Source organism: Alexandromys fortis, unplaced genomic scaffold (genome assembly GCF_014885135.2).
Source record: "Alexandromys fortis isolate MF-2015 unplaced genomic scaffold, M_Fortis_MF-2015_v1.1 scaffold_42, whole genome shotgun sequence".
NCBI lineage: Eukaryota > Metazoa > Chordata > Mammalia > Rodentia > Cricetidae > Alexandromys > Alexandromys fortis.
In genome coordinates this window covers 9,905,242-9,919,733 of record NW_026067934.1, presented here as the reverse complement: position 1 = coordinate 9,919,733, position 14,492 = coordinate 9,905,242, and the positions used below count along the sequence as shown (strand labels likewise).

The following is a 14,492-nucleotide window of genomic DNA, read 5'->3' as shown; positions in this document are numbered from 1 at the left end:
AATATTTATTTATTTTGTATACAATATTCTGTCTGTGTGTATGTCTGCAGTCCAGAAGAGGGCACCAGACCTCATTACAGATGGTTGTGAGCCACCAATGTGATTGCTGGGAATTGAACTCAGGACCTTTGGAAGAGCAGGCAGTGCTCTTAACCTCTGAGCCATCTCTCCAGCCCCCGGCTGTTAACTTTTAAATCAGTGTTTAAAACCCTATGGCAGGTAAAGCGTCTCCTTGGAAGATTAAAATTCATATTCTATATGAGAGCCACTGAATCCAGTTCTGGTTTATGGTTACTAATAGGGTAAACTGAACATTTAAAAATGTAGTTAAGCTTAATGTGAGCTGAAAATAATCATTGAATTTGACTTCCAGAGCTACTGATGTCAAGCAGACCGCTTCACTCTTCTTACTTCAATCGTGCGTGCGTCTGAGAAGTGTGAACAGAACTGAGCCCCTCAGGGTCTCCTGGGGTGAAACCAAGTGATGATGATGGCTATAATGAGTCTGATTTTAATTAAAGGCATGAATAAAGAACATAACCATGAACTCTGAAAAACATTTAGTTAAGTCTAAAAGAAATCACATTATAGGAAAGAATTTTTATAAGCCCCCAAATTCCCATCCCATAGCACCAAACTATTATCAAATCTAAAAGTTCTATAGGATTAACTGTAGAAATGGCAAATGTCCTAGTAGAAACTCTGACACTTTACTGGAGCAACTCAAACTAAAAACTAAGACTTGTACTTTCCTGGTTCTGAAGCTTGACCCTGAAATCCTTGAAGCCTGCTCTCTCTTTACTTTAGGGGTGAAAACAGCAGGACTGGAGAGGACGAGCACCCTTCACAACATCAGGAAGGGCACAATCCACCCCATCGTCCACACCCTTCACAACATCAGGAAGGGCACAATCCACCCCATCGTCCACACAGACTCATACCAGTCACCTCAAGGTCTACTTTTCTTTGGCTTCTTTTCGCTTTCCCTAAAAAATACAGGCTATCATTTCAGAGAGGAGAGGTTTCCAGTCCATAGGCAGACAGAGGGGAAGAGTCTCCACAGCTTGAAGGTGTCAAAGTTAAAACCAGACGACAAAACTGTGACTGTCTACCAATGGAGGGTGCGTGTTGGTGAAAGGCAGGGGGAATGTGCCTTGCACTCTAGTTGGGTCACATTCTGGGTGTGTAACAGTAGATAGATGACTACACTGGAAAAGGTGACATTCTCACCTGATACCAGGCTCTCATTAACACTAAACTGGATACATCGAAAGGGCACCGAGGAATGCCAGCTTTTCTCAGAATTTCCCCTGCCTTTTAACAGAGACTCTCACAGCAAGCACATATCCTATTCCTTAGGGTGTGGAGTACTGGTTTGTTTGCCTGTGCAAGCATGGTGTAGAAGTCAGGGGACAACTCTACACTCGGTCTTTCCTTCTGCCTCCATCGCAAGTTCAAGAGACTGAATGAGCTTTTCAAGCTTATGTGACACCTCCTTCCCACCCCTCACTTCTTTCTTTTAAGACAACACACCCTGTGACCAAGGCTGGCTTCTAACTTAAAGATGAACTTGTGCTTCCAACCTTGCTGCCTCTAACTTCCAAGTGTGGGATTTCCCAGTGCGGTAGGAGACTGGACGGGGCACTGTGCAGGCTGCTCAGGCCCCTGCTGACTGAGCTCTAGCTCTGGTTCTGGCCCTGACATGGAATACTCCTGATTCCTGTCAGAGTAAGAACACAACAGAAGCTCATTTAGTGGAGAAAATGGGAATCCTTTTGGTCTATAAGATGGTGATATAATCCTAGCCACAGTCAAAGAAAATTTTGGTTTTCAGTTTGGCCAAATAAGTACTTGCTGCAAGCTACTACACAGTTCAAATCAAATAAGTCATTCTGAATTCTAATAATTACATTTTCAAAAACACAAAGGCCCACACACCCTACAGCTCTCATTTTTAGTTTTGAATATCTGATTCTTTCCTCAACAATGGGGTGGGTAACCACAGAAACTTGTGGAATCTATTTTCCTAGAAAACATGAAAAGCAGGAGAAAAAGCCATTCTGTCTGGAAACTGCTTCACAGTCTTCCTGTAAGCAGGGCGCGGGGCTGGGGAAGACACTGGCATGTCTACACACCAAGACAGTAAGACAAGTAACTAAAATGGTTCTGTCATTTATAGCCTAGAAAGTAAAGTCATTGTAACACCTCCAAACATAGTCACCGGAAATCATTTCACTTGGATCTAATAATGCTTTTACAGACACATTTTCTTCTAAAACCATACAAAATCTTCCTATACTGTTTCCTTGGATGTGATCTTCTCTTCACTGAGAGGAGCAAGCCTTTTCCTTTTTAGATTGACTTTCTCTCACGTACCCCAAGTCTACTCATTCACTATACCTTTTTTATGACCACAGAATTTCACTATCCTGGAATGAGTGGCTAGGAGTCTTGAAATTTAAATTTATTTTTATGTTATGTGTCTGGGTAAACGCCTGCATGTGTTTGTGCAACATGTGCATGCATTACCCGTGGAGGCCAGAAGAGGGCGCTATTTCCCCTGAAGAGTATTCCACTCTATTTTTCCCATTTACGAATATCTAGAGAATTCACTATCTGTATCATGTTGTGCAGACAATTATAGTATGGTGTTTTCTATTTCACCTGATTCAAAAGTATAGGTCCTTGTCCCCCCAGCTGATTGTGAGCTCCTTGATTATGGGCACGTTACAGACCCTCAACGTTCCTCTCCCTGTTAATACTGAGTTCACAGCACTGAGACAGGAAGTGCAAAAGCTGCCCCTCTCCACTGAGCACATGGATGTCATATGGTCAAAGGAAAGCTCTTCAGACTGCTATATACTGATCGGCCATAGAGCTCGAACCCACCTACTTGAAGGTTAATTCACATAGGGATTAAATTAGGAAAAGAACAAAAGCCACATATATTTTGCTTTTGCTGGTAGAAATAAGGAGTCATCAAGGCAAACCTCTCCATGCAGATGGGGGTTGTTTTAGAAAGCACAGCCTGCAGATCACAGAAACTTGCAGTCGGGCCACATTATAAGTTTGATAGATGACAAGAAGCACAAAGGGAAAAAGCTTTAGAAAATCTTAATATAGTAATATTATTTAAGAATATACAATTAGGGGGCTGGAGAGATGCCTCAGTGATTAAGGGGATTGGTTGCTCTTCCAGAGGACCTGGATTTGATTACCAGTGCCCACATGGCAGCTAACCACCATCTGTAAGTTAAAGTCAAGAGGACCTCATGCCCTCTTCTGGCCTCCACAGGTAATGCACGTACATGCTGCACAGACACATAGAGTTGTTTGCCCAGACACATAACATAAAAATAAATTTAAATTTAAGGACTCCTAGCCACTCATTCCAGGATAGTGAAACTCTGTAGTCATAAAAAATTATGTATATAAACATGAATGCTCCTCACATCTTTATTTGAAACAATCTAAAGCCAAAACCAATACAAGATATCCTTCAAATACATGGCTGAAACACACAAATAAAACTTATTAATTCTTTGGGCAGGCGGTGGTGGTATACGCCTTTAATCCCAGCACTGAGGGGTGGGGAGGTAGAGGCAGGCAGGTCTCTATGAGTTTGAGGTCTACAAGAGCTAGTTATAGGCAGGCTCCAAAGCTACAGAGAAACCTTGTCTTAAAAAAAAAAACAAATAAACAAACAAAAACAAATTATTATATACACTTATATATATAATATCTTTAAACTTATTTTTTAATAAACTTATTAAATTCTTCATAATGTAAACACCTAAAACAAGACCAATTGGCTCAAAAGAACATTTGTTTTAATATATTTACAGAGGAGACAGGGACCCCCTATCACTTCTTTATATATGAAAGTCCATTTTTTTCCACCCTACTATGTGGCAGGTCTATGCACTAGGAATACAGCACTTACCCAAGGCTGCAATTCTAGGAACTTATGGAATGTTGGAGCTCAGTATTTTAGGACCTTGGAGCTACTCCAAGAACCTTCATTTTATAGGGGAGAAACGCAAGACACAGAGAGGCAAGCTAACTTGTTTCAGTCAATTATTGCAGCCATTTGAGATAAAGGCAAGAGAAACCAGTTTTCTTATTCCTTTGATTAGCATCAAAATTTTGGTTTATTTATTAAGCAAGTATGTCTGTGAGTCTCCTACACGTAAGACAGTAAGGCACCAGATACACAAAAAATATCAAGACACTGATCCTGCAGTTTTCTCAAAAATCAACATCTAAAAGCAAAACTGCGGGACAAGAAGGATGACAGAGGCAGAAACAAAAGAGCACAGGAGTCTCTGTAGGGCTCCCAATACTGTCATAGGAAAGAAGTCCAATGGTTAGCTCTGGCTGACGATGACCCCATGAGGACATGAGCCTAGGTCTTATTATTCCTGAGATGACAGTGAAGAAATGGAAATGCTGAGTGCCTCAAGGAGTCTATTAAGGTCATCTCTAGGGGCAACAGAATACCTAGAAACCAAGTTGTTTACTCCAAGAGACATAATTTTCACAGCAGAGGTAAAAGGTAGATGTTCTTTTTGGTCTTTTCCTGTCAACTCATTCCTGACCAAGAGCATACATTTACAAGGCCTCTAGGCAGACAGTGAAGTTGTGAAAGCAAGTATTACATCCTGAGAGATGCCATCAGGTGAGGTTAGTTATTTGATGCCAAAAAAGGAGACAATGTAAAAGTCATCACTTCCAGCATTCTTAAAGGGCCCCATTATTATATATGCAAAAAAGATGGAAAAGGCCCTGCTCTGGGAGACAGAGCAAATAAGCATTTCAACACACAGTGATACAATTGACTACAGCACAAAAGCAGAACACTCGCTGCAAATCTGAGTCAGGAAAGGCTTTAGAGAGCAAGTCCAATTACAGCTATGCCAGACTTTCCAGTCCAGAGAAAGCAGAAGCCTGTATAAGGACAGCGCAGACAAACCCTCAGGTTATCAAAGTAAAGGCTCTTAACAAAAGTGGTCATCAATTTAAATACATAATCAATTTCTTACTTCCTTCATTTCCCTTTTCAATCGTACTTGAAACCACCCTGAAACTACTCCACTTCCCTCTTTCTAGGAAAGTTGTGATTTTCTAACTTTTCCCATTCAGAGAGAATGAATGTACAGTAGTGTTTCCATCAGTATAGCTTTGGCAAAATGATTAAAATTATGTGTATCACCACTCTATTCTTCCACCCTCTTTCAATCTAAATGAAATAAATATCATTTTCTACTGCACACAGTAAAATGTATAAGTAATGTCCAAGAATAGCTTCACAACAACTATAAGGAGAATTCAAGCTATTTTTTTTTTTTTGCTTTTCCAATACAAAGTCTCATATAGCCCAGGTTGGCCTCAAATTAGCTATGTAGCCCAGAGTGACTTTCAGCTCCAGCTGTTCCTACCTACATTCCAAGTACTGGGATTACAGGCTTGTACCCTCAGGCTCAGTTTATATCACTGTTAATCATGGTTTTATGAGCAGACTGAATTAGGTGAAACCTTAGGACACTGTAGAATTATTACAAAGTACACAAAACTGAAGGGAAACAGCATCAGTCATTTTATATTACTAAATGGGCAAATTACTTTAAGAAAAGCAAAAATTAAAATCATCATTACAAACAAGTAATATTTTATTTTTAAAGATGAAACAGTTTTTAAAATCAAAATAAGAACTAGAGAGATGATTTAAGCAATTAAAACCAGTTGCAGTTCAATTGTGAGAACCGGAGTTTATGCGTAACTCTAGCTGCAATGAATCTGATGCCCTCTCTGGTCTCTGTGGGCACTATACATACATACACTCACACAGATAGATGCACATGGATAAATTCAAAAATAAAATATAGTAGTCTAGTATTTCCATCAAATTCTTGAGAAATTCATAATATACCCAGTTACCTTCCTTTTTAATATTTGGTAAATTTACAGGATGATAAATAGCTTTTTTTCCACTTCTATAGCCAGGCTAGCCTCAAGTTCATCCTATGTTCTTACAATGTTCCTATCCCAGCAACTCGAGCACTGCTATTGCGGTGTCACAGGATCGTGTACTCGCTAACTCCCAAGACTTAGTGCCAGCACAAGAACACATTCTGTAAGGTAATTAGCCTAAAACCAATGTGGGAGGGAGAACCTCAAGACAAACCAAACTGGATCCTAAATGATGCTACGAGAGCAACTGAGCGCGCAACAGCAGTGACATCTAGTGTTAGCAACTGCAAGCCAACCGGACTAGCTTCAAATCCTCCCCTGTGCTCCTACTCGGGGCTTCTCTTCTTCAGAAACATACACAACTTGTACATCACTTTGAAACTACCCATAATCAAATGGTTTCCTAGGTTCAACAAGAATAACATGTTATGTGAAAATATCTCAGAGAGTAAATTCCAATAAGCCAAAAGCACTGTTTCTTCTAAGTGATTGAGTCTCTACCTGCTTCACATACTAAGTACAATGAAAAGGGACAGGGACATGCATTTCTACCTGGACAAGCGAACATAACGTGCTGGACACTAATATATATATACACACACACACACACGGGGGGGGGGGGGAGAGAGAAAGAGAGAGAAACTGGGAACATTTCAGAAATACTTGAAGAAGATAAAAATCTCTGCTGTTGCACTGAGGTCAGTCTTTATTTCTGCCCTTTCAACCCTGCTTTGTTTCTGCACTTTCCAGACCTGCATACTGAGTAGCTGATCGGCCCTAGGACTTGGTGGCATGCTTTATGTCATTATAGAACTTTTACAATTTTAGGTCACTGACGAATCTGTGGATTTGGCAGTCACTGTAGCCTGGACAGTGCTGTATAAAGCTGAGGCTGGATTGAGCTTACCTGTTTGTTTTGGAAAGTTCATCCTTTCCCCTTTTAACTCCAAAAATTCTTGTGATCAAGGAACTAAAGAGAAGTGTGGATGAATTTCTCACCTAATGTAAAAATAAACATAAAATAATATTTAAGAAATACTCATAGCATGAAATAAACATTAACAATGTTTAAAGCAGATATTAAAAAATCATTACCTAACTGGCAGAGTGAAACTAAAGAAAATAAGGTTTGCGCTCATAAAATAAAGCAAATGAGAAAAAAAAAACCTTTCTGATAATTCACTCAATGACTTACTCTTAAACTGAACCAGCTGTACAATCCAACCATATGCATATAACACAGCCTGCTCTTTTTTCCTTTCTAACATAGCCTTTTCTAATGTTATCAATTGTTTCACCATATATTTGTATGCTTCTAAAGAATGAAGCAGACTTCTTTCCCCACATCCTGATGATGGACATTCCAGGAAACCTGAACTCCTTCTTTTTCCTGTGAAAAAAACTTTTGATTTAACTTTATAGAATCCATGTAATTAAAACAACCAAGACGCCAGTCAATACTCAAGATGTTGTTTATTAATCTTACAATGCTAGTAACCCACTCTAGTAATTTTAACTTTGAAATTATTTTATGATAACCGATTAATAAAAATGAAGCAAGACACCCAGTCATGGCAACAACACAAGCCTGTAATTCCAGCATTTAGAAGGCTAAAGCAGGAAAATCCTGGGTTGCAGGCCAGTCAGGGCTATATAATGAGGCAGTCTCAAAAAGGAAGAAAAAGAAGAGAAAAAAAAAAATCAGAGTAGAGAGATTGCTCAGCAGTTAAGAGGATTGATTGGCTGTTCTTGCAGAGGATCCATGTTCAATTCCCAGAATCCACATAGTGGCTCAAAACCATACACAATTCCAGTTTTAGGAGATCCAATGCCCTCTTTTAACCTCTTCGGGAACCAGGCATGCATATGGTGCACATATATGCATTCTGGCAAACATTCTCATGGGAAAAAAATAAGAGAAATCTTTTTAATAAAGGAAAATTATTAAGAATAACCTATAATTGTTTCTCCACCATACTAACAGAGACTATCTTTACTAAATGCATGTCAAGATGCTTCAGACTCATGTAAAAATATTGACTATCCTAACTTCATCAGCCTTCCTCAATTATCTTGTCAAATCTTGTCAAATGTACACTGAATTATACCAGAATTCTGAGAACATTCAGAATCAGAAATTAAAAACTGTTATGACAGAATCTATATTCTAATTGGGCAGGTAGAATCATCATCATAATATATGTCAACTAGTAATATAAGCTGAAAGGTCGTAAAAACTAAGAATGTGAGCCAACCAGATGGCTCAACAGGTAAAGGTACTTGTCACTAAGCCTGAAGACCTAAGTTACATACCTGGGACCTATATGGTAGAAGGAAAAGCTGACTCAATCTTGTAACTGACTGTCATACATGAGCTGTACATCTATACATGCATGAGCACACAGTGCAACAAATTTTTAAAAAGAAATTAATAATAAGAGATTTAGAAAACAACTTTCTTTTTTTTTTTTTTGGTTTTTTGAGACAGGGTTTCTCTGTGGGTTTAGAGCCTGTCCTGGAACTAGCTCTGTAGACCAGGCTGGTCTCAAACTCACAGAGATCCGCCTGCCTCTGCCTCCCGAGTGCTGGGATTAAAGGCGTGCGCCACCATCGCCCGGCAGAAAACAACTTTCTAAAGCCATTGCAGGAATGGCCACAAACCCAAATGCCCAGGAACAGTGGCAACAAAGACGTCAGTGCACCATGTCTAAGGCAGTTACTATTAGGCCGACTAGTGACCACGAGGGAATATAAAGCCACTATACTATTGCCAGATTTTTTGTTGTTTTTTTTTTTTTTTCAAGAGAAGCCAGAAACCCTGATTTTTATGTGAAATCTCACTATTTGGAAATGCTGGCAACAAATTAAAGAAAAGTGAGGAACTGTCATAGAAGCCAAATGAAACACAGCAGCAGACTACATCTGTCCTAAGGGCCACCCACTGCAACCTCTCCTCTAAAAGCCCAAAGAGCCAGTTCATCTATGATAGCCTTGAAAATGAACTTTATGGATATATAAATGCCATTCACAGTTTAACCCCCAAACTGGACAGTGATCTACTGATATTCAATCAATAGTCAGCAAATAATGGAGCCCTGTCACAGCCCTGCCTAATGTCTCCAAGCAGCAATGCATCCATCTTGTTCTGTCATCATCACTGTCTCTGCCCCAACTCAGATCTGGATTATCTCAATGTTTGTTAATGTCCTTTTTTAAAAAATTCTAATGGGCAGTTTTGACTTGTATTTTCCCTAATGACAAAATGCTAGTAAACATTTTTCGTATGTCTACTGATCATCTTGAATGTCCTCTTTGGAGAAATGTATTCAGATTCACTATGCTCCCTTTAAATGGGGAGTCTTTTTCTTGCTGAGTTTTAATTATTTTTTATTTAAAACCCGGGCCTTGCCCATGCTCTGCAAGTGTTCTACCACCAGCCCATAATCCCAGCTGCCATTTTGTTGCTGTTTAAGAAGACGGGATCTGGCTATCCTCTTACCTCAGCTTCTCGAGTATAGGGATTATAGATATGCACCTGCCACAGTTTGGTCATTTGAACATGCTATCAAATAGGCCGGTTGTGTAGTCGCTTTTCCTGTTGTGGCCACAAGAGCCCCGACAAGAGGAAGCTGAGGAAAGAAGAGCTTGCTCTGGTGCAGTTACACCATGGTACAGAAGGCAGGTGGCAGGAGTGGGAACTGGCTGCTCACATTGTGTACACAGTCAGGAGGCAGAGAGGGAGTAGGAAGCAGGTGGGGCAATAAAGTTTCCAGACCTGATCCCAGTGAGCATGTCTTCAAAGGCATAGAGCCCCCTGAGAAGTTTCACAGCCTTCCCAACAGCACCACCAGGTGGAGACCACGTGTTCCAACACCTGAACCTATGGGGACGCTTCAGATTGATTCCACAAAGAGGGAAAGAGGGCGGTGGGTGGCTTAACAAAATCCAAAGATATATGAAAAGCTCTTGTGGAAACTCACTATTTTGGAAGCTAATTTTTTAAATACAGTAATAATTGTTTAAAGGAATTTGAGCACAGTTACCCTGTATGGGAAGACAGTGCTTCTCCCAGAATACATGAGTTACTAAGCTCTCAGTGCCAGGCATGAGTTTTCTCCCAATATGTCATTGGTCAGGGAGGTCCCAGAAGCCCTCAAAACAACAGGAGACAGTGCTACTGCTCTTGGTTGTTCACTAGAACTAGAAGATAAGACTCCACTGCTAAAGATACAGCACATGTTGGATAAAGGAATCCACAGATGTTGAAAGATGCATTAAGATACTAAGAATTTTTCTGCTTCTAAATCAGTATTAGTAATCATTTTGGAAATGCAAATCAAAACCAGAATGGGAAAGTCTGGAGAGATAGGTCAGTAGTTAAAAGTTTTGCTGCTCTTGCAGAGGAGCTGGGTTCCGTTTCCATCTCCCATATTGTGGCTCACAACCATCTGTAACTCCACTTCTCGGGCCTCTAATGACCTATTCTGACCTCCACATATTATGTGGTACACATATATATGTTCAGGCAAAACACTAATACACAGAAAAAAATAAATAACTCTGAATATTTTTTTTATTTCAAAAACCAGAATAGAATTCTATTTCATACTTATTAGGATGGGCTGTCATTAACAAAAGGAAAATAATAAATGTTGGTGATGAAGTAAGGAAAGTGGAGCTCTTGTGTGTGGCTGATGTGAAGGTAAATGGCTCTGCCACTGTAGGAAACAGGTTCCTAAAACGTGAAGCAGAATTACCATGTGACAGACCCAAACAAGCTGCGAGCAGGAATTCAGAAAACTGGACTATAAGTATTTATTGTGGCATCATTCATAATTAAACGCTTGGAAACAATCCTAAAGTCTATCATCTTATCAATAGAATAAGGGAAAGTCCTGAAACATACCAAATGCAAAGGGACATATATTATAGACTCCACTTATGTGATGGGTTAGGCCAGACAAATCCAGAGAAGAAAGCATAGCTGAATGCGCAAGGGATGAGGAGCCAGTGAATGGGTAAAGACTTCTGTTTGTGAGGAAAAATTCAGAAAATATGCACTAGTGATAACACCAGTGTATTTGGTGCCACTGAGTTGTGTACACTTCAAAATGGCTGAAGTGGTAAATTAAAAAGCATGATAATGGATCATTTAAAGAAAAGAAGTAACAACTTAGTATGTGGTGTTATATAAAACAACCTGTAGATAGTGTTGAGTCACCATATACAGCAAAGAAAAATGTGAAGCAGTAACAGCCCAAAGACAGAGATAAATAGAAGCACACTATTAATAAGTTCTTACATTTTTATGGCATAAGACATACAGATGTCAAAGCAACCACAAAATAAAGTTGTTATTAATGATAAATCCACAAAGGAGATAAAATGGAACCCTGTGGTGGTTGAATAAAATCGACCCCATTGGCCCACAGGGAGTGGCACTATTAGGGGATGCGGCCTGTTGGAGTAGGTGTGGCCTTGTTTGAGGGAGTGTGTCACTGTGGGGCTGGGCTTTGAGGTCTCTTAAGCTCAGGTATGGTCAGTGTGGCTCACTATCTCCTGCTGCCTGTAAATGAAGATGTATAACTCTCAGCTCCTTCTCCAGTACCATGTCTGCCTGCATGCTGCCATGCTTCTCGTCATGATATAATGGACTGAACCTCTGAAACTGTAAGCCAGCCCCAATTAAATGTTCTTCTTTATAGGAAAAGCATGGTGTCACTTTACAACAATAGAAACTGTAAATAAATGTAATCTGATCAAAACACTTATCCCCTGAAGAAATTAGTTGATAAAATGCAGCATATATATTTCATCATCATGGAAAGGTTAGCTTATCAAAAACCTGTTATTCAAAAGCATAATTAGCTCAGTAGGCACAGATGGCAAGAACACTCACTGCCCAGACAGGTGACGTGAATCCCAGAATTGCAGCCTTAGCTCCATCAGCAACATAAGGAATAATGTTTTCTCCCAGGCGTGTATCTCTGAACAGGGCTCTGAGGATGTTTAAAGCATGAACCTAGAATGAGAAGTTCAAGATCAGTGGTGGATTTAAAATTATGGTCATTCTAAAACTGTACACAAATGACCAGAAGTGGACTGTTTTTGAATGGAATAACACAGTTAAGAGAATACACTTATGAACTGAAAATCTAGATAAAGATATTATGAAATGGAACAATACAATTAATAAAGTTTCATCCATTGAACATATGTAGACTTCTGTATCTAGTAAATAAAAACAGGTAGGTTGTTTGCAAACATACATGGAACATTTAAATAATTTTAAAAAATGATCCCAAACCCACCCACAAACAGAATCTCAATAAATAGCAACTATTGCTATCTTATAGACTGTGCTCTGATCACACTGTAATTGGAAAGAAATATTGTTTTAATGCTTTTAAAATAAATACATGTTAAAACACTGGTCAAGGGGCTGGAGAACTGGCTCAAAGGTTAAGAACACTAGCTGTTCTTGCAGAAAAACCCCAGTTCTGTACCCACAAGGTAGCCCAAAACCACTGTAATTCCAGTTCCATGGGATCTGACAGCCTGTTCTGACCTCCATAAGAACCAGGTATATATATTGTACATACACATACATGTAGTCAAAACATGCACACACATAAAATAAATAATTAAAAATTTTAAGCAATGATCAAAACTTTTTAACATTTATAGTTGAATACTACCAAGTAGTCTAGACACTGACACTATACAATGCACTTTAACTGATTCTTAAGAAAAGAAATATAAGCTTGGCAGTAGTGTGCCTAATGCCTTTAATCCCAGAACTTGGGAGGCAGAAGCAGGCAGATCTCTGAGTTCGAGGCCAAAAAGAAAACCAAGCCAAACAAACAAAAACTTTAAATGTACATTTTCAATGACCATATTTAAAAATACTAAAACAAACAAACAAAAACTTTAAGTGTACATTTTCAATAACCATATTTAAAAATACTAAAACAAACAGAAACAAATGCTGGGTGTTCACTTAACACGTTAGAAAACCAACACTCAAACATAAAACAGACTTATGTTAAACAGCAAAAATATAGCTAAGATCATTAAACCTCTGTGGTGCTAGAGACCAGACCTAAGCCTTCACATCCTAAAGTGCTGAGCCACTGAGCTGACTTTTAAAATCAGATTTCTTACAACCCTAGCAAGGCAGAAAGAAAGAAAAGACAGTAAGCAATACTACTGATGCCAAAGAACCTCGTTATTTATCAAAGTTCCTATCAATTTGAGTCTTTTTCAAAGTCTCTGCCTAAAAAAATATAAGTGGTTATATTTCCCACATTTCATTGAAAAATGTCTTGATATAGGCTTTTTTTGAAAAATGATTAATGTTAGTTATTTTTTCCAAAGAATTCTCTTACAGTAACTGGCCACTATGTATATGTTAATAAACACCATACTTTCTCCCAGTTGGTCCACTTTATGGCCATGGCACCTGATACCACCTATAATTTAAAACCAAGTAAACATACTTTTCTTTTCTATAAACTTTAGCTCTGTCCCGTAACTGAGCATGGGCCTTCCACAGTAACATCCTACTAAGAAGTATTTGCCAAGGACATCTAGATGACAAGGCGCACATAGTATTTACTGCCTAGTGGTGGAGTGCAGCTGTGAGGCATGCTGACCCAACGACACATACACAGTGACTAGAAGAAACTAAAACATCACTTAAAATTAAAATGTAAACATACTAAAATAAGACATCACATTTTAAAGAAGGATTCAACTGTTCAACTACAAAGTTTACGTCAACTCAAAGAAGCACATATGAAATTCAAGTATGATTACATACTCAGTTTCAAATTTTTAGATGCAATAGTAACATTAGGAAATATCTTGTCAGCTAAATGTTTTCAACACAGTTTAAAAATCATTCATGTTTGAAAGCGTAAGTCACAAAACAACCCCACACCAGTTTGGAATTACGGAAGGAGCTCCCGCAGCACACATTCACCAATACAAGCAAGCTTATTTTATGGATAGGAAAGACCAAAAAAGCAAAACTAACAGCTTACCTCCTAAACACTTCACATTAACCTACCTTCAGTAGCTGTGTATCTTTAGCAGATACTGTTAAGAAATAAATATACAGCAGAGACTTAACTACTCTGCCTTCAAGCAGTATATGAGCATTCTCAGCATTACCTGGGGGACTATGCCCTTTGAGGCATCTACAGATAAAGCCAAAGAGATCAGCTCTTTCATTGTTATTTTCAACAAATCCATTTTTCCTTTCTTTGGTTCAGAAGCCAACAACGCCTGTGGGGGGAAATACCAAAATCAATGAGCTTTGATTTTGCATACACCTATTTGTCAGCTTTGAAATTAACCCCCAAACTGAAAATATCCTCTATAAAAACAAGACTACTGGGTTAAGTTAATTAAGTCAGGCTGCTTTAACCAGGTATCTTAACTTCTCTTCCTTGTTCATGTATGAAATTAGGTTAAGGTGAAATCATGTCAACTCCACAGACCCTTCTGCTTGCTTTTCA

General features: G+C 38.9%; 1 protein-coding gene across 3 annotated transcripts in view; it reads right to left on the bottom strand.

Annotated features, from left to right (window-relative positions):
* Thada (THADA armadillo repeat containing) overlaps positions 1-14,492 on the bottom strand; it is a 301,738-nt gene that overhangs the window by 214,134 nt on the left and 73,112 nt on the right. For all 3 annotated transcript variants that reach the window (XM_050146143.1, XM_050146144.1, XM_050146142.1), the window contains exons 24-26: positions 14,146-14,259; positions 11,870-11,992; positions 6,878-6,969 (exon numbers count right to left, since the gene is read on the bottom strand). In XM_050146143.1, the coding sequence (XP_050002100.1) occupies positions 6,878-6,969; positions 11,870-11,992; positions 14,146-14,259 (329 nt within the window). The remainder of the gene's footprint in view (positions 1-6,877; positions 6,970-11,869; positions 11,993-14,145; positions 14,260-14,492) is intronic.